Genomic DNA, 25,901 nt, shown 5'->3' on the forward strand with positions numbered 1-25,901 from the left:
CCACCCACAGTAACAAAACTCATCGTGTCCACATGTCCAGGCTCTCGGGCCAGTTAAAGGGGCAGCCGATGCCCTGTACTGTGAGCACGTTCTTCGTTTCACAGAGTTCCCGGAGGGTTTTCTCGCCGCCTTGAGAAAAGGAGCAGGAACATGTGTTAATCCCCCTACATAATATGATTTAACTATAGTTCTAAGAGGGAGGCTTTACTTCCAAAATAAAGATCAGTTTCCACGACTGTAAAATGCGCACGTGAAACCTACCTTCTGCGGGCTTTGCAGATGGAGATGATTTGTGACGGGCTCTGTGCCTGGCTTCTGGTAACCACTACTTCCCTCTACCCTGTCAGCTTCGGCTCTGCCCACGAGTCATTCTATTTAAATGGCTCGGGCCCTGCCCCAGAGTTACTAGTTCTGAATGACTCTGGGTGTCACACACACAGGCCAACCCTGGTGGGCTCCATCTCATGTCTTCTTTCTGCAAAACAGGTGATGAAGATGGTCATGACCCTGAATGTGCAGGAAAGTGGCCAGGTGAAGTACATCAAGCGCCCGGGGGCCGTGCTGGAAGCGGGCTGCGTGATAGCCAGGCTGGAGCTTGATGACCCTTCTAAAGTGCACCCGGTACGTCGCGTCTGGCACGGCCACCCAGGCTGGCTCAGATCCGCTCGTGGCCTCCACCTTCCTGTTCAGTGAGCTGAGCAGACTCGGGGCTCCCTGCTCTTCTCCTGACTCCCCGTGTGTCCCCCTCGGAGCTGGCGTGACAGGTGCAAACATGCCCTCCTTTGCTCGGACCCCTCTCAGCAGCAGTCCATCCCACGCAGAATAAACCCAGTTCTTCTGATGACCTACAAGACCCCAGATAAGCTGTCCCCAATTTCTTTGGCTTTATTGTCTCTCACTTTCCCTCTTGCTTAGACAGGCCAGATCCCTCCGCCTGGGAGGACCTTCCCCCAGATGTTTCAGGGCTCACCCTCTTCCCTCCAGTGAGCTCTCAGGCGTGCTTGGGGCATAGTGGGTACTCAGGAAAAAACAGGTCTTGCTGATGACTGTTTACACCCTTCTAAGTAAGCCACGCAGACAGGAAGTAGGTTGTCATTCATCCGTGTATTGTTGTTCTCTCTACGATCATTAGTACATATGCCCAGGAAAAAAGCTAGAAAAGTATTTTTAAAAGTCAAATGGTTTTTTTTTCTCCAGACCATCCCCTTAGTTTCATTTGTTTTCTTCTCATTCTTTCATTATTCTTTTTCGGGGGTTCCCAAAGCTAGAAGCAGACTGAGCCTTTGTAGATCCCTGGGAAGGGCCGCGCGCCAGCAGCCGGAGTCCTCGGGGCCAGCGTTTGCTGGGCTATGTCCTGTGGGCCCGGCCGCCAGTCCCTGCAGCACATGCGCCTGGGAGATAAGCCCCGGTGATTCGGTTCGGGAAGTCCCGTAAGGGAGACTGCCCCGGGCCCTGGTGTGGGCGGCCAGATGCAGAAGCCAGCATCAGACTGTGGAGAAGGAAACCCTCCAGTTAGCTCTTCAAGGATGAGAGGAGGAGGGTGGGGGCAAGAGGCAGGAAGCTGAGCAGAATGGATGTCCCAGACCTTCTGGGTCCAGTGCCTCATACATAGTAGGTGTTCAGTGGGTACTTACAGAATGAATTCGTAGACAGATGAGCTCCCTTTGGGGAGCTTTTTAAGAATTTTTATTGATTGATTTGTTTTTTTTTTAGAGAGAAGAAAGAGTGTGTGTGTGTGTGTGTGTGTGTGTGTAGAGAGAGACATTGATTTGTTGTTCCACTTATTTATGTGTAAATAAGTGGAACAACATTGGTTGATTCTTGTATGCATCCTGACCAAGGATCGAACCTGCAACTTTGGCGTACCAGGATGACACCAACTGAGCTACCTAGCCAGGGCCTTGGGAAGTGTTTTAGGTTTTGATCCTCTAATGTAAAAGTTATGATTTACAAAAATCAGGTAGCTTTGTCGGAGAGGTTTATAAATGTCTGTTCTGCTAGGTGTTTATCTTTGGGACTCAGGAGAGACTGACAGTGGAGACTGATCATCTTGTTAGAAAGCAGAGCAAAACAAAGACATCTAACCCCTCCAAAATTACTTGGGGGACATCACTATGATGTTTGCAAAGGGGAACATGTGGAAAACGCGAGCAGGGGTGTGAATTTAACAATTTTAACTTACGTTTTCGTCTGTTCGTGTTCTCAGGCTTCCTCCTTAAGAATATTGTACATAGTGCATGTTGGTAGATATGCCTCGGCCCCCGCTTGTCCCAGGCGAGAGGCCACGTGTCCTTGACTTCTGGTTCTCGTGTCTCATCAGGCCAGGCCGTTCACAGGAGAGCTCCCTCCCCAGCAAACTCTGCCCATCATGGGGGAGAAGCTGAACCAGGTCTTCCACACTGTCCTGGAAAACCTGACTAACATCATGAACGGCTACTGTCTGCCGGAGCCCTTTTTCAGCATTAAGGTAGGTCACGTGTGAAGGGTGGGTGTGTGAACTCGACACAAGTGTGTAGATGCATGTGATGAGCTCGCAGGATTTACTCCATGAGATCAGAGGTCCTGACTGATGTAAGGAACAAGGAAATGGCCAGTCCTCCATTGCTTCCATAAAGGAGACCCGTTCCTCAATGTGCTCGTACACATCAGGGTACTTTTCTCTTTGATTATAAACTGTTGTTAAACTGACAGTTCAGCTCAATGTTGAGCATGTCCAGGTAATGAGTTAAGAAAGGAGTCCAGGTGGGTCACCCTTTAAAGAGAGGAGGAGGAAGGCTCTTTGTTCAGAAACATCGCTCTGTTCGTGGTTCACCATCCCAGGGTCCTACTGTCTGCTCACTCTGTAGAGAGGTAAGTTCTCACGTTTGCAGACCTCCATGAAGCGCCCATGCTACTAAGCCCAACATCAGTAGAGATAAATACAGCGTCACATCCAATCTCTGAACAGCAAGTCGTGGAGATAGTAACATGGCCAACCCTGTCTCGTGTATACCCTATGCCAGCTACAACTCTGAGCACTTAAAATGTATTGTCATTCATCTTCCCAACAACCTATGAGGTAGGAACTCTTACTACTTCAGTTTTGCAGGTGAGGAAACTGAGGCACAGAGAGGCTAAGAAGCTTGCCGTGTTTCACCCATAAAGCACCAAAGATGGGATTTGAACCCTGGCCATCTGGCTTCAGAGTCCACGCTCTTAACCCCTCTGCCAGGCTGCTTAGTTGCGATTGCTGTCATTGCGACATTTGTTTAGTCTTTGCACTTGCTAGTGCATGCAGCATTTCTTTTTCTAATCCTCACCCAAGGATATTTTTCTATTTATCTTCAGATAGAGTGGGAGGGAGAGAGAGAGAAAAAGAAAAACATTGACGTAAGAGGGACACATCGACTGGTTGCCTCCCGCATGACCCCAACTAGGGCTGGGCTGCAACCGAGGTACATGCCCTTGGCCGGAATCAAACCCGAGACTCATTGGTTCGTGGGCCAACGCTCTAACCACCAAGCCAAACCGGCCAGGGCCAGCATTTCCTTTTTAAACCTCAGAACCACATTATGGGGTTGGCACCATTATGTTCTTCATTTAAAAACCGTCCACACTTCAGCTCCCTGGATGCCCAGAAGCAGTGCAGTGCAGCTGTTGGGAGTCTCTGGAGCTAGATGGCCTGCGTTAGCATCCCAGCTTTGCTCTTACTAGCTGGGTGCCTTTGGGTGACTTACTTAGCCTCTCTGTGTTTCAGTTCCCTCGTCTGTAAAACAGAAACAGTGATTATACCTGCTTTGTAGGGTCTTTTCTGAGGATTGAATGAGGATGTGCAGATAAAGGTGCTAGGACAGTGTCCGGCACAAGGTGTCCCCCACAAACAGCTCTTCACGTGGCCTTGGGTTTCATCCTCACACCGCGCCGGCTGTCTGGATGCACGCAGGGGGAGTGGGGCCTTCCTAGGTGGGGAAACTGGGTAGTGCAGTGGTCAGGGGACCCTTCCACTCCGGACTGTTCCAGAGTCTGCTGGGTCCAGGTCTTTGGCCACTCAAGTGCGTGGGGCCTGGGTGGGTTGTGTTGGGCGCCCCCTGGTGGTGGCAGTGCCCATGTCCCTCCAGGGCCTCAGCCCACGCTGTGGTCCCCGCTGCAGCTGAAGGAGTGGGTGCAAAAGCTCATGATGACCCTCCGACACCCGTCGCTGCCGCTGCTGGAGCTGCAGGAGATCATGACCAGCGTGTCAGGCCGTATCCCCGCCCCTGTGGAGAAGTCCGTCCGCAGGGTGATGGCCCAGTACGCCAGCAACATCACCTCGGTGCTCTGCCAGTTCCCCAGCCAGCAGGTATGTGCCCCACCCCACCCCCCGGTTGCCTCGCCAGGCCAGGTGGCTCCTCGGGAACTCAGCTCCCAGTAGGCTGGACATCTGTCCTCTGAGTTGGGCTTCTTGAAACCCACTTAGAGCCCCAGGTGTTCGGAGTTTTCTTTCGAGTCTTCTCTGTAGACACCTAGCATTTCCCCCAAGCAACAGCTGTTCGGGGGTGGGGAACGTCTGGTCCAAGGGCCATATAGGGCCCTCGAAATCAGTACCAGCTAACATCACACGCCCCACCAAATTAGCCTGACCAAATACAGTAGGCTAATTTTTTTTAATCCTCACCAAGGATATTTTTCCATTTATCTTCACATAGAGCGGGAAGGAGGGAGGGAGGGAGGGGAGAGAGAGAGAGAGAGAGAGAAACAGAAACATCAATGTGAAAGAGACACATTGATTGGTTGCCTCACATACACGACCCCAACTGGGGCCAGGGGCGAACTGCAACCGAGGTACGTGTCCTTGGTTAAAATCGAACCTGGGACTCCTTGGTCCGAGGGCCAACGCTCTAACCTCTGAGCCAAACTGGCCAGGGCCAGCAGGCTAATTTTTAAGTTGGTAATTTTGTATGGCCCGCAAACGATGTTATAAATATTCACATGGCCCTTGGCAGAAAAAAGGCTCCCCACCCCTGATAAGCATAAACAGTTATTAGGCCTCACTCCAGAAAACTTGGATTCAGAACAGGAGTAAGCAGTTGGTACAGACAGTGGGTGTTTTCCAAAAATACGCTGGCTGAAATAATAGAGGAAGTTGTGAGTTTGTCTTGCTAGTTTGTAGCATTAATTGTATACTTTAAGCGGGGGACTGTTATGATAGATGAATTACATAGCAACCAAAAACAAAGCAAAGCTCTAAGGTCCCCAGTTGAGAAAAGTACCTGTGTGGCCCTTTCAGGACTTTGTCATCGATGCAGGTCTTTTCCATTAAAAGTACTTCTGTTGCCAAAGGCAATATGCCAATAACATTCAATCGAATTATAAAAATAGGACCCCCCCCCAGCGCCCTCATGCTCCCCGGGTTTGGAAATGCCCTCTCCTGGCAGACTTTCCTGTTCGTGGAGAGAGAATGCGCATGGGTGTCCATCCTCATGGATCATTATCATTCTGGCCGCTTGAATTCCTCAAGCAGTACCTTGAGTGGGGTGAACAGCTGTTTCTGGGTGTCAGGAGGGCTTTGGGGTTGGAATATTCTTTTTTCAAATGAGCCTCGGACAGGACTTCCACGGGAGCCTGTGGTGGGTCCCGTGGGTGACTTCTGTGTGGTGACCGGACTGTGTGGTTGTGAGTGGTCAGACTTGTCCTCTTCTCCCGTCCAGATAGCCACCATCCTGGACTGCCATGCGGCCACCCTGCAGCGGAAGGCTGACCGGGAAGTCTTCTTCATGAACACACAGAGCATCGTGCAGTTGGTCCAGAGGTGAATGCTGGGCCCGCGGTGGGGCGCGGTTGTCACGCTGAATGGTCCCGTGTACTGCGCCAGGGTGGGGCTCCGGGGTTCTCTTAAGGACAGGCTCGAACTGGGCGATCCCGATTACAGTCCCGGCACAGCCATGTCTGACGGCAGAACCCCGGGCAAGGCGCTCGACTTTGTGGATCTCAGTTTGCCAGTTTGTAAATTGGGAGTGAAAACACGCGCAACAAGTCTTCCTGAGTTCTGAGGAGATGGGTTTTTGTGCAGTACTGATGGAGCGTCCTTGTGGCAGCTCTGATTGCGGGACAAAGGGGGAGGGGCTTCCCATGCCCGAAGGGCTTTACACGTGATCATTGCAGTTTGGGGCATCACTGCAAAGGAGAGTCAATGGAGATTTTACATTCTTTCTGAAGTAGCTGTTGAACAGGAAGAACTATTCTGATGATAAAAAGAAATGCCATTTTACATGAGAACTCTACCCAGCAAGAAAAGTTGACTTACAAAGACAGAATCCAAAGATCTGACTGGAACAAGTTAATTAAGCTCGTGCGTACCATGTTCCAGAAACAGAGGCGCAGAGAATGTAGGACTCTGGGAGACAGCCCTTCTTTTCTGGGGACTCCCTGGCTCCCAGGGACTTGTAATGACAATTGATTATTAGAGAAAGTGGAAGGAGGGGGGAGGGGGAGAGAGAGAGAGACATCGATGTGAGAGAGACATATTCATTGGTTGTCTCCTGCACATGCCCTGACCAGGGCCAGGGATAGAACTTGCAACCCAGGTATGTGCCCTAGACTGGGAATCGAACTCTCGACTCTGGTGTTCGGGCCAACACTCTAACCACTGAGCAACAGAAACCAGGGCTATGTTATGTTTTTTGTTTTTTTTTAATCCTCACCCGAGGACATTTTTTGATATTTTGTTTAGATAGGGTGGGAGGGAGGGAGGGAGGGGGAGAGAGAGAGAGAGAGAGAGAGAAACATCGACGTGAAAGAGACACATCGAATGGCTGCCACCCACACGACCCAACCAGGGCCGGGGACAAACTGCAACCGAGGTACGTGCCCTTAGTGGGAACCAAACCCAGGTCTCTCTGGACCGCAGGCCGATGCTCCAACCGCTGAGCCAAACCGGCCAGGGCTATGTTGTGTATTTTTAAAAATCATATTTGAATAAATGAGCATTACAGGTTTTTCTTCTCTTTTGTTGTTATTTGGTGATGCTGGGGCTAAGCTGGTTTCCACTTCTCTACAACTCAGCATCATGCCTCCTAGGAAACTCCACTCCCTGTGTTCAGAAATGATCGAGAAGAGGAAATGCTTTAGGGAACGTCCAGGTTAAAATTTGGTTTTAAAAGGGAAGTGAAATTTACGCAGAGATCTTTTGGTAAATATCTTTCAAGTCTTGTTGTTGTTTTTTTTCTCCCAAACTGTCTTTACACATTGGGTAGTTAATTGAACATTTTTTCTTTTCAATTGTACATACAAGGCTGACCCCGTTCAGCATCCCAATTCTGTAAGTGGTTTTTCTTCTCTCTGGGGATGGAGCAGGTGCCTTCTAAAGGCTCAGGCTTGGCCTCTCGTTTGATGTTTTATTTTTTAATTCTTACCTGAGGATATTTTTTCTATTTGTCTTCAGATAGAGTGGAAGGGAGGGGGAGAGAGAGACAGAGAGAAACATTGATGTGAGAGACACATCGACTGGTTGCCTCCTGCATGACCTGACCAGGGCTGGGGACTGAACCACAACCAAGGTACATGCCCTTGACTGGAATTGAACCTGCAACTCTTCGGTCCACAGGCCGATGCTCTAACCGCTGAGCAAAACCTGCCAGGGCTGATGTTTGACCTTGGACAAGTCACTGCTCTCTGTCCCACAAAGTCAGTGCAAATGAACTAATTGCACACCCCTCCCAGGCTTGAGGACGAGGAGCATGGTTGCTCCACGTACTTGATCGGCGTTCTGCTTTTTGAAACCCTAACAGCCCTGGCAGTCAATAGTCAGGCGTGCCGAGGGCTGGGCCGGATCACTAAGGCCGCCTTCCCTTCCTCCCCAGGTACCGCAGCGGGACCCGCGGCTACATGAAGGCGGTGGTGTTGGATCTCCTGAAAAGATACTTACAAGTTGAGCACCATTTCCAACAAGGCAAGAGTCGCCGTTGGCGCTGGTGACAAGCCTGCAGGATGGGAGGGGCCGAGCCTGACCTCGTGCGCCTTTTGTCTCCCTCTAGCTCACTACGACAAGTGCGTGATAAACCTCAGGGAACAGCTGAAGCCTGACATGTCGCAGGTGCTGGACTGCATCTTCTCCCACGCACAGGTGGCCAAGAAGAACCAGCTGGTGATCATGCTGATTGTAAGCAGGAAAGGGCCCGTGTGCCCAGAGGGGTAGCCCAAGTGTCTGCAGACTTTTTCTGGAAAGGGCCAGAGTAAATATTTTAGATTTTGCTGGTCATACGGTCTCTGTCCGGACTGTTCAAAGCTGCCACCGTGCAGTGTAAGTGAATGTGCGTGGCTGTGTCCCGGGGACATCATAACTAACACCTCCAGAGCACCTGCTGTGTGCCAGGCACTCCTGACAGGATTGGGGCAAGGCATATTGCCTCTTTGAGCCTCAGTTTCCTCATCTGTAAAGTGGGGGTCATGATAGCAACTCCTTAAAGGGTTCGGAGAATTTGGGGAGATGAATGTCAAGGGTCTAGCTGCTTGCTTGGCACATAGTAAGCACCCCATAATTGTTGGCCATTAGTAGTGATGCAGGCACAGCCTTGGATGTGTTTTGTTTTTTTCTTACCAGGTGTTTGGGGCATGTTTTGGGTGGATGAATGGATGGATGGATGGATAGATAGATGGATGGAGGGAGGGAGGGAGATGCACGGTGGAAAGGGGCAGGGCGTGTGCAGCAGGTGTCTTCAGAGCCCTGGGCAGCTGTCTGGTGGATGGAGGGAGGGGCAGGGCGTGTGCAGCAGCTGCAGAAGGTGTCTTCAGAGGCCTGGGCAGCTGTCTGGTGTGCCAGGGCAGCCGCATCCCTGGCTGAGGATGAGTGCTGGCATGTTTTCTTCTGGCAGACAAGAGCCACTTAGATTCTGTTTTGTCCCCCAAAGGATGAACTCTGTGGCCCAGACCCTTCCCTGTCGGAGGAACTGACCTCCATCCTCAACGAGCTCACTCAGCTGAGCAAAAGCGAGCACTGCAAAGTAGCCCTTAGAGCCAGACAGGTAGGGCTGCGGGTCAGATCCCCACCATGCGTGGAGGTCACGGGGTACGGTCTCCCCACCATGCTCAGCCCCCACCTGCACCGCCCCTCTGCTGCTGTCCATGTCCAAACCGATGGGCCGGGCCTTGGCTTCTCCCCATGAGGGTGGCGCTCTCCAGCGCCTCCATCCCTTCCTTGCAGGTCCTGATTGCCTCCCACCTCCCCTCCTATGAGCTGAGGCACAACCAGGTGGAGTCCATTTTCCTGTCCGCCATCGACAGGTATGGCCACCAGTTCTGCCCGGAAAACCTCAAGGTGAGCCTGTCTCCATCCCTCCACCTTCCACAGAGCGAGGCTCCCCAGCCTCGGTGTGCTGGCTCTCGGGTGCAGGGCACAGTCACAAACACCAGCGTTTTAGTCCAGTGTGGCCAGGGCTGCCCGGGGGCCTCGGGAGGCTCAGGCAGCAAGGCTCGCCCGGGAGGATGGTTTTAAAATCCAGGTGTGATGGAACTTTGGCAGCTGCAGCCTCAGGTGGCTGAGTCAGGGCTTCGTCTTCCCAGGGCGCCCCGTTTTCCTGCTCCGCCTCATTCACGAGCTTCCAGGTACGCCCTCTGCGTCTGGGAGCCCCCTGCCACCAGCTCAGAGCTGCTCCCACCGGCAGGCCTTTCGGGCAGCGGGCAGCGTTTGGGGTAGCAACACCGCTCTTCCCCCACCCCTCCCACTCATCTGATTGTTGATTAAAACTTACCAACATTTACTTTCTGTTTTTGCCCTTCCACTTCCGGTAGAAATTAATACTCTCGGAAACGACCATATTTGACGTCCTGCCCACTTTCTTCTATCACGCCAACAAAGTTGTTTGCATGGCATCCTTGGAGGTAAGTGGGAGAGGCCCCTAGAACAGCACAGTCCCGCACACGCTAGTCCCAGCATCCGGGCACCTCACCCGGCCACGCACCTTGGAAACGTGACAAGGTAGTACCGTTTCTATCCCCGTTTTACAGAGGAGAAAACTGAGGCTCAGAGAGGTGAAGCAACTTGCTGAAAGTCACACAGCTAGGAAGTGGCAGAACCAGGGTTCACACTAGGTCTGTCCTTATCCGGAGTCCTTGCTGGTAGCCCCTGCTGTCTCCGTGCCATACCTGCCTCCTCCACGTGGGGCGCAGCTAAACTAACCCCTGTGATCCAAGTCCAGGGCGCCTCGTCCAAGCTCCCCAGCTCAGCTGCGCCAAATGCCTTTGAAAGACTTTTCCGTTTGGAACTTCGAGAGCTGGAAGGAGCCTAGGTGACAGTTTAGGCTGAACGCCCTGTGTGACGGGGCAGAGCAGGAGCCAGATGAGAAGATGAGAGTCAGGTCGTCTTGCTTCCGCTCTGGTCTGCCTGAAGCCAGGGGCTAAGGGTTTTTGTTAATTTCAGGGCATCACGATATTTGCTCTTCCAGAATCCTTTCAAGGAAGTCAGTGATGATGTCCTGCGTTTTCTACCCGACTCTTCCCCTGGTGGCTTCACCCTCTGATCTTAGAGTTCTGGTCCTCTGGGGTCCCCACGCCCTTTTCTGACATCCTTTAGGCTCTGGGGGGGCGTCCTCATCCTAGTGCCCGTGTTGACTGAGTTTCCACGGAGACCACTGGGGCTGTGAGCATATTAGAGCCATACAGTCTCCTGGGCCTGCAGTTTTTACCCCTCCCTGGTTTCAACTCAAAGAATCAGTCTCAGGTCCCACACTGATTCCATTAGCGAGACCCAGTACGGCAGTTCAGTACTTATTTTTTTTCTCTCTCCAATTTTCGCCACTATTTGTTGAGACCTACTGTGTGCCAGGCTTGGGGATAGAGCAGGAACAGCCATAGTGTCGGCCCTAGCGGAGCGTCCCTCTGCTTGGAGAGAGACGCACAGTAAATATGTCTTTAATCACGCGTGGGATAGGGCTGCGGGGGCACAGTCACGGTGAGAATAGGGCGGCAGGCCCTGATCTTGCCAGGAGTCCGCTCAGGCTGGGGTGAGAAGGTGGCATGAAAGCAGGCATCTGAAAAGTGAGTGGAATTGGCGGGAGGGCGAAGTGCAGAGATTCTAGGAACAACATATGCATGTTTGGAGCTGTGTGACCTCTGGCACGTTGCTTTCCTTCTCTGGACTTTGAGATCCTCATGCTTTAGTAGGGGCAGTAATACCTACCTCACAGGGGGATTCGAGAGTGAGTGAGCAGGCCCCTGAAGTGAATATTGATCACTGTGGAGGCACCTCGGCTGTTTGGGGGAGGGGAGGCTATGTCAGATGGAACGCAGCAGCCCACCTTCTTTTTTTCTTTTTTTAAAGATCAGCTTGGTGTTTTTTATTTTATTTTATTTTTTTACTTTTCTTTTTTTTATCCTCACCCGAGGACATTTTTCCATTTTTTGCTCAGGTAGAGTGGGAGGGAGAGAGAGGAACAGAGAGAGAGAGAGAGAGAAACATCGATGTGAAAGGGACACATCGAGTGGCTGCCACCCGCACAACCGACCAGGGCCGAGGACAAACTGCAACCGAGGTACGCGCCCTTAGCGGGAACCGAACCCGGGTCTCTCAGGACCGCAGGCCGACGCTCTAACCGCTGAGCCAAACCGGCCAGGGCTGTTTTTTATTTTTTATTTATTTATTGATTGATTGATTTTAGAGAGAGAGAAAGGGAGAGAGAGAGAGAGATAGAAACATCCATGAGAGAGAACATCAATCGGCCGCCTCCTGCATGCCCCCCACTGGGGATCGGGCCCACAACCTGGGCATGTGCCTTGACCGTGAATCGAACCGGTGACCTCTTGGTGCATGGGCTGGTGCTCAACCACTGAGCCACACCAGCCGGGCAGCCCACCTTCTTTAAATAAATAAATTCCATTTATTTCCATTAGAGAATCTTCCAGGGTGCTTTACATATTCTATCACTTTGTTCGGCAGATTTAGGGAATGTAATCCAACCTTTTCTCCATGACGTAAGATGAGCTTTGTGGGGGGGATAAGTAGATTCCAAGTTTTAGTATGAAGAAAGAATTTAAAATACCTCAGTAATTTTTTATATTGATTACTTGTCGAAAGGATGATATTTTAGGTGTTGGGGGCAAAATGAAGTTATTACAATTATGTTCACCTGATGCCTTTTTTTTTTAAGTGACTACTAGAAAATTTTTCATTAATTTAAAATTGCATGCGTGGCTTGTGTTCCATTTCTATTGGACAGCACTACTGCAGGAGGTTGGTCAACTACAGCCAGTGGGCCACATCCGGCCCCCTGCCTGTTTTTGTAAATAAAGTTTTATTGGAACAGCCTTGCCCATTTATTTACATATTATTCATGGCTGCCTCTAGGCTGCCACTGCAGAATTAAGTAGTTGTAACACAGATATCTCCCAAAGCCTAAAATATTTACTACCCAGCCTTTTGCAGAGAAAATAACATTCTGAAATGTGAGCAAATTTGCTCTTAACTACTGCTTAGAGATTATTTAGAGATCATTCCAGCCTGAATTTTCTCAGGTTTGGAGGGCACTCCACGGTACGCCTGAGGGATTGTCCTCTGTGCTCCTGTTCCATCAGGTTTATGTGCGGAGGGGCTACATTGCCTACGAGTTGAACAGCCTGCAGCACCGGCAGCTCCCAGACGGCACCTGTGTGGTGGAATTCCAGTTCATGCTGCCCTCCTCCCACCCCAACCGGTATGGAGCGGTCCACACCTGGGGGTCTTATGTTTCATTTCTCCCTGACCACTATCATCCTGTCTCTGGAGGGACCCAGCAAGTATGTGTGGGGAGACATCAGGGGCACTACTTCCCCACTGTGGGATCTCCTTATATCTCCTTTCCGTCACCTGCAAAATGGAGATAAGCAATGCCTGCCTTGTACACCTGCCCTGTCCAGTATGGTAGCCACTACCCACATGTGGGCTCTTTAAATGAAAACAAATGAAAATTGCAAATTCCGTTCCTCTGTCGTAGCAGCCACTGTGTGGACAAAGGAGGTTTACAGTTTATATGGAAAATAATACAGTAACAAATAATAACAAGAATAAACTTCCATAAACTCACAACTGTAAACCTACTGTTGCCCCACCCTGTCTGTTAAGAAGGCTCCCTGGACCAGTTAGGCTGTTAGGCTCAAGTGCCAGTTTGTTACCTGTGCATTTAACTCTCCGGACAAGGGGGCCTGGATGATGATTTCAGAGGTACCCAGCAGGAAGGCACACACAAGCCCTGCCCCACCTGAGTTGGGGGGTCCCCAGGAGCACCCCCAGGTTCACTGATTGGCTAGGAAGATGTATGGGACTCAGTAGATAGTCATGCTCACCACTCTGACTTAGTGCAGGGCACAAGATACAGTCAGCAAAGATAAAGGGGCAGGGGGCCCAGTCCAGAGGAAACCAGGCACACGCTTCCAGAGTCTCCTCCCAGTGCGGTCACACGGGACGCTTCGTTCCCCCAGCAGCGAGTCGTGACCACGTGTGTGAAGTGCTGTCTGGCAGCTGGTTAGACTCAGTACCCAGGGTTTCCAGTGGGAGCTGCTAGGGCGGTGCCCTCTGCTGAGCACATTCCCAAACCCAGTCCAGAGAGAAAGGGGCTCAGCGTAAACGACACTGCAGACAGTTTGGGCACAGTGAGCCGCCCTGGTCACTTAGGGAAGGTGCAGCCAAGGGCCAGCCTTGTAAGCAGCTCTCCTCTCCAGATCGGCCTCAGGTCTGCTCTGTTGACTCGTGCCTGCACCCCATCTGATAAACACCCCCTCCTCGCTGGGTTCCAGGGTCCAGTTCTAGTGACCCCAGCCACCCATTGGATCTGCTCCTGGTGTGCAGCCAGTCCAGGACAGTGGCCAGCTGAACTCTAATGAGCTGCTGTTGGGGCCAGTTTTAGTTTCTGGCAGGTGTGGTGGCCGAGGAGGGATTAGGGGAGCAGAGGCTGGAGTGTCTCTCAGAACAGCCTGCCCCTCACCAGGCTTCCAGGCCTGGGGCTCCCCAGGAGACACTGACGCTGCCAGTGTTCATTTTGTTCGGCTGAGTTCACTGCTTTGGATCCACCTGGGGACCCTGTTGGGACTAGACTAGTATGCATGCACCATTCATTCATTCATCCGCTTGTTGAGCTCTTAGTCCTCAGCCCTGGCCCTGACCTCAGTCCACTCCCCCTCCAACTTTATGCCCCCCTCTTTGGGAGAGTCTAATGCTGGTTCACCAAAGGTTCCAGGGCAGGAACAGCTCTGGGGCCAGGTCTGCAAGCAGCAGCCTGATCCCCGCTCCCCGTCCCCCTGCAGGATGGCGGTGCCCATCAGCATCACCAATCCCGACCTGCTGCGACACAGCACTGAGCTCTTCATGGACAGCGGCTTCTCCCCACTGTGCCAGCGGATGGGTGCCATGGTCGCCTTCAGGAGATTCGAGGAATTCACCAGGTACCCAGTGCGGCCCGGTCTCCCAGATACCCGAGGAGAGGGGTCGAGTGAGCTGCTTCAGAATCCCTGCTGTCACATGGGATGGGGGGACGGGCAGCCCAGACACATAACACAGCAAATAACACAGTTTAATAATATTGTAGCCAAGAGTGTGGGCTTGCTCATCGGCCCACCTGCACGAAAGTTCTGGCTCTGCGCTTCCTAACTGTGAGACTCCTGACCTCTCTCTGTACTTTACTTTTCTCATCTGTATAATGGGAGTAAGAGAAGGACCTACTTCCAGGGTCACCAGAAAAAGTCAGTGAGAGAGTACATTCACACTGTATTTCAAGTATCGTGGGTGTGTTACTAACACGCTCCATAAATGGCAGTGGTCCGTCCTGTAATCCTTGCCCTTTTCTAGCCGGTCCCTGCGTGTTTCACGTTGTGCTTGGATTATCTTGTATCTTCACCACAGCGCTAGGAGCTGTAGTGATTCCTGCTGTTGTCCTCAGTCGACTCAGAGAGGTGGGGTGAGGTAGGAGGGTCTCCTGGCTGGTAAAAGGGGGGCCCAGCGGATGCCCCAGGGTTCGGTCAGCCTTTCTGTTATTCTTGATCTCAGAACACATGGGCTTATTCTTCCCTTTCGGGAAAGACCCCATCAGTGGTGCCGAGGACCTGGTCAGGAACAGAATGACCTCTGAGTAGTGTTTGGGAAAAAGGGAGGACTCAGGCCTGACCCATGACCGTGGGAGAGCAGCCCCTCAGTCCTTCCTCTCTGCCCCGCGTCCCCAGGAACTTTGATGAAGTCATCTCCTGCTTTGCCAATGTGCCCAAGGACGCCCCCCTCTTCAGCAAGGCCCAGACTTTTGTGTACTCTGAGGAAGAAAACAAGGTGAGTGTCTGAGCAGGGAGCAAGCCGAGGAGGGGGCAGGCTGGGCCCCAGGTCCTTACACCTGCCCTTGTTTTTCTCTCCCAGAACCCCAGAGAAGAGCCCATCCACATCCTGAACGTGGCCATCCAGTGCGCCGACCACCTGGAGGACGATGAGCTGGTGCCAATTTTGCGGACCTTCGTACAGTCCAAGGTACACTGGGCATGTCTTTGGTCCTGGGTCCGAGAGGAGAAGCACGGGCTGCCTTGGGGAGGTGTCCCATGCACCTGAGACCTGCGAGTATTTCAGAGCCACTAAAAACAGTTTTGTGCTTTTCTTGGGTAACTTTTCCTGAAGTCTAACATACAGAAAAGTGCACAAACCCTGGCCGGTTTGGCTCAGCAGTTAGAGCGTCGGCCCGTGGACCAGCGAGTCCCGGGTTCGGTTCCCGCGAAGAGGACATACCTTGGTTCAGCCCCGGTTGGGGTCGTGTGGGTGGCAACCAATCGATGTGTCTCTCTCACATCGATGTTTCTCTCTCTCTTTTCCCCCCTCTCTCCTTCCCACTCTATCTGAAGATAAATGCAAAAATGTCCTCAGGTGAGGATAAAAAAACAAAAACAAAACAGAAAAGTGTACAAGTCATAAATGGGTAGCCTGATGAATTTTTAAAGTGAATTCTTAAATGCAACCAGCATTCAGATCAAGAAACGTAGGTTTCTGCCCCTTCCCAAGCCCCTTTCTAGTCTCTGTCCTCCCCCACGGAGATAACCGACCACTCTCCTGACTTCTAACAATACCGATGAGTTTTGTCTGTTCTTAAATTTAAGATAAATGAAATCATTTACTCATCTTTTTCTTTTTTTTGTTAAATATAACAGTCCTCCCCACCCCAATTTCACTAAAGATTTCATGAATATTAAAAATGTTTTTTAAAAGTATATTTTAATATAACATTGAATATAATTCACATAGCACACTATTCTCCCATTTAAAGTGTAATATTCAGTGCTTTTTGGTATAGTCACACTTGTGCAATCATTATAATTATATTTTTTAACGTTTTTACCACCCCCCCAAAACCCTCTACCCATTAGCAGTCACTCCCCATTTTTCTTCAACTCCACCCCTCCTCCTCTGCCCGAGGAGATCACTGACGTACCGATGCTATGGATTTGCTTATTGACATTTCACGAAGATGGGACCATACAGTGTGAGGTCTTCTGTGACTGGCGTCTTGGTCAGCATAAGGCTTTCAAGGCTTATCCTCATGGGAACACATGTCAGGACTTCATTCCATTTGGTGGCTGAAGACTATTCCCTCATGTGTCTGGTTTTTAATGCAGAAAAACATCCTCGTGGAATACGGGCTCCGAAGAATCACGTTCCTGATTGCCCAGGAGGTCAGTCCGATTCTCAGTGCGTCGAGTGAGTCTTCTCCATTCCCCAGACTCGGTGCCGTTCCCGGGACGTTCTCGCTGCCGCTGGGGGTGGAGGGGATCACCGCTGGAGAAGCCAGCGTTTCAAAGGATGCGTTCTGGAAGCAGACGGGGTTATCGTTAGAAACAAGTGTACGTGTGTTTAAATGGGTCTTGCCTGATTTAATTATCTTTTGTGTGGATTTTCTTTTTTGCAGAAAGAATTTCCCAAGTTTTTCACGTTCAGAGCGAGAGATGAGGTAGGACCAAAAGCGTCTTTGACATTCGGGAAGACTGTCCCGGTCCTTAGGAGATCCCCAAATTCTAGAACAAGGCAACTGTCATGTGGACGCCCACCTTCCTCGGGGACGTTTCCAATGAGAGCCTCGAATTTCTATGTGGAGCTCAGACCCCCCACCTCACGCCCTTCAGCCTTCACTGCAGGTGCCCCTCTCACGAGACAACTTCTGTACTTGCTGGGGGACTCAGGTTGGTCGGTCCTCCCAACCTGGTTTTCTTACGTTCTTCTGGAACAGTGGTTGGCAAACTGTGGCTTGCAGGCTGGCCGGCTGCCTGTTTTCATAAACAAAGGCTGATGGGAACACAGCCACGCCCACTTGGTCACTGCTGTGACTTTCTCACCCCAGCGTCTGAATCGAGCAGCCATGATACACCCTCTGGCCCTTTAAGGAGATGTTTGCTGATCCCTCTTCCAGAACAGGTGACCTTGTTCCCAGCATAGATTCAAGACTCCTCCAAATTCAGAATTTGTTATTTTAATTTACCCAAAGCCTTCTCTGGGTAAGACCTGTCCTTTCTCTAGCATCTTTATTTTCTCTTCAGTCTCAAGCACTATCAGTACTTTTTTATTTATTTATTTTTTTTGAGGACCAGTTTGCATAAGGACATCAAGGGTCAGTGACTTCTTGAGCAGCACTGCACTGTGACAGAGAGGGGACAGCCTGGTAGTGCTGGCAGGTGCTGGGACGAGCTGGGCTCACCTGGGAGCCGAGAGCCTCCGCCAGCACCCAGACCTGCACAGCTGGTTCTTTGCAAAGTCCCAGATCTCTTGATCCCCGGGGTTTGCTCACAATTAGACAATATAATAACTGCTCCATTTCCGATGCTAACTCCGCAAACACCAGGGGTCTGCAGGACAGGGTGTGGACCGAGCAGGCTCATGGTCCCCGTGTCAGACTCGGTGTATGTCTGTGTGTCTGTCTGCCCTCTGCAGTTTGCAGAAGATCGCATTTACCGTCACCTGGAGCCCGCTCTGGCCTTCCAGCTGGAGCTCAGCCGCATGCGCAATTTCGACCTGACCGCCGTGCCCTGCGCCAACCACAAGATGCACCTTTACCTGGGCGCTGCCAAGGTGAAGGAGGGCGTGGAAGTGATAGACCACAGGTTCTTCATCCGCGCCATCATCAGACACTCGGACCTGATCACCAAGGTAAAAGTGTCGCCACGCTCGGCCTTCCCTTCCTTGAGCCCCTGTCGGGCCGGGCTCTGGGCCGTACGCCGGGGATCACAGTGCGCTGAGCACACCCAGCCTGGCCCTTGTGACACGCCAGTCTTGGCGGGCAGGAGGTGGACATTGAAGTGGCCTCTCCATGCCCTGGCTAGTGGCACGTGGATTGATTTCTTCGGTCACGTGGATCTCTGCATGAGAGGGAACTGAGAGGGTAGAAAGAAGATACGGGTTTGTTAAGTGACATTTGCTGATTGAATACGTGATCTTTATTTTTATTATTTTTTTTGCATTTAGAAAAGTAACTCATGATTATGTTGTGAAAATTTCAAACAATACTGAAAACTACTTTTAAAAATCAAAGAAAAGGACCTAGAGTCCTATCCTGCTACTCAGGGCTCAGCCTGTTGGTGACCCTTTCTAGGCACACCTCCATACATAGCACTGTAGGTTTAACGTCCCAGACGGAGCTCAGGGGGACAAACCACGTGGAGAGTGTTGTTTCTGTACTGATCAGTCAGTTACAGCCCTTTTTCCACGTTAGCGAAGATGATGCACTTATGCTGGTTCCTTGCGTGGATGTAGCCATGTGTGTAATTTTGTAGTGATCCCCGGTTGATGGACATTAACCTGATCTCAGTGTTTTGCTGCCTCAGTCAAGTAGGTATTTTCATTGGTTTTATTGTGATTGAGGCACAGTAAGGCCAACAGATCAGGAGACAGTTGCCATTGGAAAGGTTGTGATTCCCAGAGCCCAAGAGGAGGGGGCTCGCCACACATGGAGGGCCACAGGGGAAGCACCGGGGTCAGGCAGGAGCAAGGCGAAGGGGGAACTGTGGGCAAGAGCCTTTGTTGTGGTTTTTGCAGGAAGGAGTGGCTGAGGCAGGGTAAACAGGCCTGGGATTGGCCAGTTTGAGTAATTTCGGAGGGCTCCGAGCACAGGGGCTCTCTCTGGGTGTCTGGTACCTGAGCCTGGCACCGTGAGGGTCGGGGGTGGTGTCCTGGAGTGTGGGTCCTGATGAAGGAGGTGCTCGGGGTGTGGGCTCTGGGTTTGTTGGTTTGCATTCGGAAGGCATGCTCACAGGTGAGGGGTTTACTGTCTAGGACCTGGCTAACTCTGGAAGGGGCAGTCCCTCCAGGGTCAGCAAGGCTCCAGGTGTCAAAGCATCAGAACAGAAACTAAAAAACGGTGAATGCTCCAGGCAGTCCGGCACTCCTTCACCCTTGGAGACAGGGCTCTGCTGTTCTCGCCTGGCACACTTTCGGGAGAAGAGTCTTTTCCTCTCTCCCTGCCTCTCTGAGGCCAGCTGGGAGCGGGCCCGTGCCCTTCGCCTTAGCGGCTGCCCCTCCCACTTCCGGCAGGAAGCCTCCTTCGAGTACCTGCAGAATGAGGGCGAGCGGCTGCTCCTGGAGGCCATGGACGAGCTGGAGGTGGCGTTCAACAACACCAGCGTGCGCACCGACTGCAACCACATCTTCCTCAACTTCGTGCCCACCGTCATCATGGACCCCTACAAGGTCTGGTCTTGGGGGGGGCCCTCACCCGGCTCTGGGCTCAGCTTCCCGGAGACCAGTGGCTCTTCGTGCCTTGCTGCTTTGGGTACTGTCTCCTGGCACTCGAGACCCGAGTTACAGGATGCGCCTGTGCACGTTGGAGCCTCGGTTGCTGCAGGTGGAAGACAAACCCTTCATGGTTTAATTCTAGAGCCATGCTTTAGCCACCACCCTTAGGACTATCCCTGTTCCGACGTTCACCCTCCGTGAATGTGCTTCACTTTCAGGGCAACACGGATGCCCCAAATGTCTTGCAAAACAGGCTCTGTTGGAGACTCCACTGGCTGTCTGTTCATGAGCAGGCAGAGTTTATGGTAGTGATTGTGGATGAAAGAAGTCCTGGTACCTCATCCTGGCATCTGTGGGGTGCCAAGGGCCCATGCTGGCTCCCCACCTCCACCGGTCCACCCACTTCCCAGAGAGAAGATGCATAGGCTTGAGATGCCTGGTGGAGATCTAGGTGGTGCCCCAGAGGAACACTAGCTATCAGTTAGCAGCCTCAGTTTTCTCATCTAAATGGGGAATAAAAATGCTGGCCTCTCTGAGTCATTATGAGACGTAAGAGACAATGAGCTTTCAATGCTTAGCAAAGTGCCTTTGGTTATTATTAGCTAAGAGTTGTTGGAGCCATACTATGTCCCAGGCACTTTGCATTCAGCGCATCCTCGTCCCCCGTTACCAGTGCTAGAACTGGCGTGAGTGTGTGCAGAGTGGGGACTGACGCTGGACTTGCTGATCTGGGCAGATCGAGGAGTCGGTGCGTTCCATGGTCATGCGCTACGGCAGCCGGCTGTGGAAACTCCGCGTGCTGCAGGCCGAGGTCAAGATCAACATCCGCCAGACCACCACCGGCAGCGCCGTTCCCATCCGCCTGTTCATCACCAACGAGTCAGGCTACTACCTGGACATCAGCCTCTACAAAGAAGTCACCGACCCCAGATCCGGCAATGTAAGCCCGGGCCGGGTCACGGAGGCCACGGCAAAGCAGGGGCGGGCAGCTCGGGCGAGCGAGGCGTAGCTGAAAGCAGCCTCAGCGGCTGCCGTGCCAGACCAGGGTAGCCCCTCCGAGCTGTCACAAACGTGGTAGCCTCTGAATGCAGGTTATTCCTTGCCCTGGAAGGAGAAGGATTCCAGCGTTGAATCCATCAGGGCCGTATTCGGGATGAGCTGTGTGATGCCATGGCTGATTATGACCGAGCCTCCCGTTGCTTCATGTAGGGAAATAGGTCTTTTCCCCAGCCATGTTTCAGAACAGACTTCCATCAAGTGAATCAAACCTCCTATTGACTATCATTTTATATATACATATAAACTTTTAATTTTGAAATATTCTCAAGAAGTTGTAAAAATAATACAGAGAGAAAAAAATAGTACGGGAAGTTCCCGTATACCCTTCACCCAACTCTCCAATGATCACATTGCGCGTAAGCATAGGACCTTGGCAAGATAGGCAATTGCCACAGGTCCGGTACTGTTCACACAGATGCAGACTCCATTTGGGTTCCATCAGTTTTGAGATTCTCTGGTTTTGCGTGTGTGTGTGGTACTATAATAGTTATATTCTGAGGGCTGTGCTCGCATAGCTCCTTCTGCCCCTCCTCCTGGTTGTCCACAGTGGCAGGAAAGAGATGATCTCTCCCAGGCACTCACTTTGTCACGTAATGCAACCTGTTTTGCTCCCCGCACTGCGTTTTCATTGAGGACTAGGGAGAAATAAATTCAGCCAGGAGTGTGATTCTCTGAGATGAGCCTCCCTCACGTTCCATTTTTCTTCCCTTCTGGTCCAGATCATGTTTAACTCCTTTGGCAACAAACAAGGGCCCCAGCACGGGATGCTGATCAACACTCCCTACGTCACCAAGGATCTGCTTCAGGCCAAGCGGTTCCAGGCCCAGTCCCTGGGGACCACCTACGTGTATGACTTCCCGGAAATGTTCAGGCAGGCAAGTCCTGAGGCTGAGACACAGCACGGGCCTGGGTCTTCTTCGGAAGAAAAAGAAATCACGTTTGACCCTTGAACAACATGAGGGTGAGGGTACTGACCCCCTGTGCAGTCAAAAATCCTCATATAGCTTTTGACTCCCCCAAAACTTAGTTACTGATAGCCTGTTGATCACAAGCCTTTACTGATAGCGTAGTCAATTAACACATATTTGGTATGTTACATGTATTAGATACTGTATTCTTACAATAAAGTAAGCTAGAGAAAAGAAAATGTTATTGAGAAAGTCATAAGGAAGAGCAAATGCATTTATAGTATTTATTGGATAGATTTATTGGAAAAAATCTGCATATAAGTGGTTCAGTTGTTCAAGGGTCAACTGTGATATTTGCAGTGACTTCCTAGTATGTTTTTTTCTAAAATAAACCAAATTTGCCCTGGCCGGTTTTGCTCAGTGGTTAGAGCATCAGCCTGCGGCCCAGAGAGACCCGGGTTCGGTTCCCACTAAGGGAGCATACCTCAGTTGTAGTTTGTCCCCGGCCCTGGTTGGTCGTGCGGGTGGCAGCCACTCGATGTGTGCCTTTCACATCGATGTTTCTCTCTCTCTCTCCCTCCCACTCTATCTGAACACAAAATGGAAAAATGTCCTCGGGTAAGGATAAAAAATAATAATAATAAAATAAAATAAACCCAATTTCATCCCAATGATAAAGGAATATAATATAGAAACTTCAGAATATACTATAGAAGAAAAAAGTGATTCATATCATTCTACGTCCTAAAGACAGATGGCTGAACATTTTAATGTGTTTCCTTCTGGTCTTTCTACAGCTTATTAAGTACCTGCTACTTTCAGGGCAGAATTCCTAAGGGAAGATAGACCACGAGGAAGGGGCTGGGGTCACCGCCTGTGAGGAATTTTTAGACTGCTTTAAAATAATGCTCTGTTATATTTTTCTGATTGTTAAGGTATACATTGGGAAATACAGAAAAATAGGAATAAGCAAATAAAATTTCACCCATATGTAATCTAGCCACCATTGATGACTGCAGTACCATTTTAGTGTGTTTCCTTCAAGGATTTTTCCTACTTTATTATTATTATTTTTTAATGAGTTAGGGCCTGTTAAGGAGACTGAACACACTGGCGTTATTGGCGTGGATGTCTGTTACATCCCCTCCACTGCCTTGTGAATGATGTTCCTGAAACCCAGGTCCACTGCAGACAGGAAGCATCGCTTCCCTTCAGGCAGAGGAGGTGCAGAGTAGTAGGAACAGCTGCTGTTTAAGGTCACACAGGTCTGGGCTTGAATCCTGGATCTGTCCTGTGCTCCCTGTGTGTCTCTGGGCAAGTTTCTTTACCTCTCTGGGCTTCAGGGTGCTCCTCATTTTATATAATAGTCCTACCTCACAAAGTTGTTGTGAGACTTATGTAAAGTATTTCGTAGATGCTTAATAAATGGAAACTTTTTTGTGAGTAAGTATGTCATTGTATCCTTTTGCCTCTGACCTCAAGGGCCATAGGATCAGAAACAGACAAATCAGGCCAAATCCATCCCCATTCTTTTATATAGGGAAACCAAATGCTACAGGAAACCCATACATTTGAAAACTTAGATGAGATGAAAATTTCAAAGAAAAATATATCTTGTCAAAACTGACTCAAGAAGAAATAGAAAATCTAAACAGGTTATAAACATGAAAGAAATTGAATTAACAGTTTAAAAAATCTATTCACTCAAATTGGGCCAAGATGGTTTCATAACAATTTTTATCCTTCAAAAATAGATAATTCCTTTTGCATACACATTCTTTAGAGAGTAGGAAAAGAAAAAGAGAATGCTTTTTTATTCATTTTATCGGGTTATTATCTTAGTATTAATTCCAGATAGGAACATTAGGAGAAGGCAAATTTGTAATCTCATTTATGAACATGGACACAAAAATCATAAATAAAATATTAGCAAATAAAATCCAGCAATGATTTCTAAAATAAAATTTAGACTAAGGTTTATCTTATGACTGCATGTATGATTTGATATTTGGAAGTCTGTTCATATAATTTACCACTTTAATAGATTAAGAAAGAACTTAAATTTCTTAATAGGTATAAAAAACATATTTGACAAGACAGCATGTGTTCATAATAAAAACTTTTAATAAACTAGGAATAAAAGGGAATTTATCTTGATCAATGATATCAACCTAAAATTAATAAAACCTAATGGTAAAATATTAAAGGCATTCTCTTTAAAGACAGGTAGAAGACAGAATTAGCCATTATCACAAGTTTTTTCAACATTTTTTACTAGAGGTCCTATCCAATGTAATAAGACAAGAAAAAGATAAAAAAACATATAAAGACTAGAAAGAAAAAAGCAAAATGTGTTTTTTACAGATAATATAAATGTCTATAAGAATCCAAGAGGATCTATAGAACTAGATAATACAGTGGGATTGCTAGATACAAGATCAATATATAAAACTTAATTGCATTCTTATAGATCAGTAGTAAATATAAAATGAAATTAGAAAAAAAAAAAAAAAGCCAGAATAGTAAGATCAATACAAGATTACTTAGGAATAAATAAGACATATAAGACCTTTACGAAGGAATTTAAAAACTTTATTGAAATACTTCAAGCCTAAATAAATGGGGAGATATATTATGCTTGTGAATGATGGGAAGATTCAGTATTGTAATGGTATTAGTTCTATTCAAATTAACACATTCAGTATAATTCCATAATTTTTTGGTGAAACCTAAAAATTCATATGGGAAAGCAAAAGCCCATGAATAGCAAAAACAATTTTTAAAAAGAACAAAGTCAAAGGACTCGCCTTAGCAGATACCACTGCTGATTTTAAAGCTACAGTACTTAATACAGTGTAGTATGATTGTAATGGAGCCAGACAAATAGAACAACGGACAGAATAGAGCCTAGACTCGGACCCACTCATAAGCAGAGCTTTCTAGAATGAAGAGGTGGGATTGTAAGTCAAGGGGATAAACTTCACTAAAAGGTACAAGGACATTGCTCATTTAACTGAAGAAATAAATTTCAATTTCTGCCTCATTTACGAAAATAAATTTCAAGAGGATTAACACTATTTGGGGTCAGTTAAAAAAAGCACACGGTATACAGGAAAAGACCTGTACATTGGAATACTTGAAATGTAAAAGTTCTTTTTGCAAAAGAGAAAAGACCAGCCCCATATTGGGAGAACACATTTCTCTGCTTATTTCTCTAATCCCAGCAAGGGATTAGAACTACATTATCTACAGAGTGCTTATATGTCAATGAGAGAAAAAAAAAAAAAAAGCAAAACTATTTAAAAGCCAAGGCAGAAATAGATAGGAAATTGGCAAAAAAGAAACTCGCCGGGGTCTGGCGGTTTTGTTCAGTGGTTAGAGCATCAGCCCACGCACCAGAGAGACCAGGGTTTGGTGCTAAGGGCATGTGCCTCGGTTGCAGTTTGTCCCTGGCCCCGGTTGGGGTCGTGTGGGTGGTGACCACTCGATGCATCTCTCTGGCATCGATGTTTCTCTCTCTCCTTCCCTCCCTTTCTCCCTCCCCCGCTCTATCTCAACAGAGGATAAAAAAATAAGAAACTCACCGGATCAGATGATGTATTCTCACCTCACTAATAATCAGTGAAGTACAGATCAATTCTGAAATACAGTTCTATGCTCAGCAGATGGGTAAATGTTAAAATACAGTGATACCTCGGTTCTCGAATGCCTCGGTTTTCGACCAAATGGAGATTCGAGAAACTTTTGTCTCGGAATCCGAACAAATATTTGGAACTCGAACTTCCGAGATGAGCCGAATGGCGTTCATTCGGCCCAGCGCGCCTTGCTTGCGTCATCAGTGTGAGTGCAGAGAGAGAGTCACGCTTTGTGGAGTCACGCTTTCCTATTGGTTTCATTGCTTCGGTTCTCGAACAATTCGGTTCTCGACCGTCCTCCTGGAACGAATTATGTTCGAGAACCGAGGTATCACTGTATTTGACAACAGTAAGTATTGGCAAGTATGTGTGGAGCAAAGGAGTTCTTACACAGTCTTACCAGGACTCTAAAGGGTCTCCAAAAATGTTACAGCAATTTGATAACATCAAGTAAAGTTGAAATTTCACAAACCATGTGACCCATCAACTCCATTCCTAGGTATATATACCTGGTGAAAATATGTGTTCATAAGAAGAGACTCTAAGAATGTTCATTACAGCATTATTGCTAACACTGTAGAATTGGAAGCAAAGTAAATGTTCCTAAAAAGAGTTATGAATATATACATTGTG

General features: G+C 49.2%; 1 protein-coding gene across 3 annotated transcripts in view; it reads left to right on the forward strand.

Annotated features, from left to right (window-relative positions):
- ACACB (acetyl-CoA carboxylase beta) overlaps window positions 1-25,901 on the forward strand; it is a 102,353-nt gene that overhangs the window by 56,689 nt on the left and 19,763 nt on the right. For 2 of the 3 annotated variants that reach the window (XM_036276378.1, XM_036276380.1), the window contains 20 exons: window positions 487-621; window positions 2,321-2,467; window positions 4,130-4,318; window positions 5,667-5,767; window positions 7,818-7,906; window positions 7,992-8,116; window positions 8,865-8,978; window positions 9,158-9,271; window positions 9,517-9,558; window positions 9,745-9,834; window positions 12,523-12,641; window positions 14,227-14,364; window positions 15,139-15,238; window positions 15,323-15,430; window positions 16,564-16,620; window positions 16,854-16,895; window positions 17,870-18,085; window positions 19,466-19,621; window positions 20,403-20,606; window positions 21,445-21,600. In XM_036276378.1, the coding sequence (XP_036132271.1) occupies window positions 487-621; window positions 2,321-2,467; window positions 4,130-4,318; window positions 5,667-5,767; window positions 7,818-7,906; window positions 7,992-8,116; window positions 8,865-8,978; window positions 9,158-9,271; window positions 9,517-9,558; window positions 9,745-9,834; window positions 12,523-12,641; window positions 14,227-14,364; window positions 15,139-15,238; window positions 15,323-15,430; window positions 16,564-16,620; window positions 16,854-16,895; window positions 17,870-18,085; window positions 19,466-19,621; window positions 20,403-20,606; window positions 21,445-21,600 (2,442 nt within the window). The remainder of the gene's footprint in view (window positions 1-486; window positions 622-2,320; window positions 2,468-4,129; window positions 4,319-5,666; window positions 5,768-7,817; window positions 7,907-7,991; window positions 8,117-8,864; window positions 8,979-9,157; window positions 9,272-9,516; window positions 9,559-9,744; window positions 9,835-12,522; window positions 12,642-14,226; window positions 14,365-15,138; window positions 15,239-15,322; window positions 15,431-16,563; window positions 16,621-16,853; window positions 16,896-17,869; window positions 18,086-19,465; window positions 19,622-20,402; window positions 20,607-21,444; window positions 21,601-25,901) is intronic. The other variant, XM_036276379.1, reaches the window with a different exon arrangement.

This window comes from Molossus molossus, unplaced genomic scaffold (assembly GCF_014108415.1).
Source record: "Molossus molossus isolate mMolMol1 unplaced genomic scaffold, mMolMol1.p scaffold_m16_p_22, whole genome shotgun sequence".
NCBI classification, from domain to species: Eukaryota; Metazoa; Chordata; class Mammalia; order Chiroptera; family Molossidae; genus Molossus; species Molossus molossus.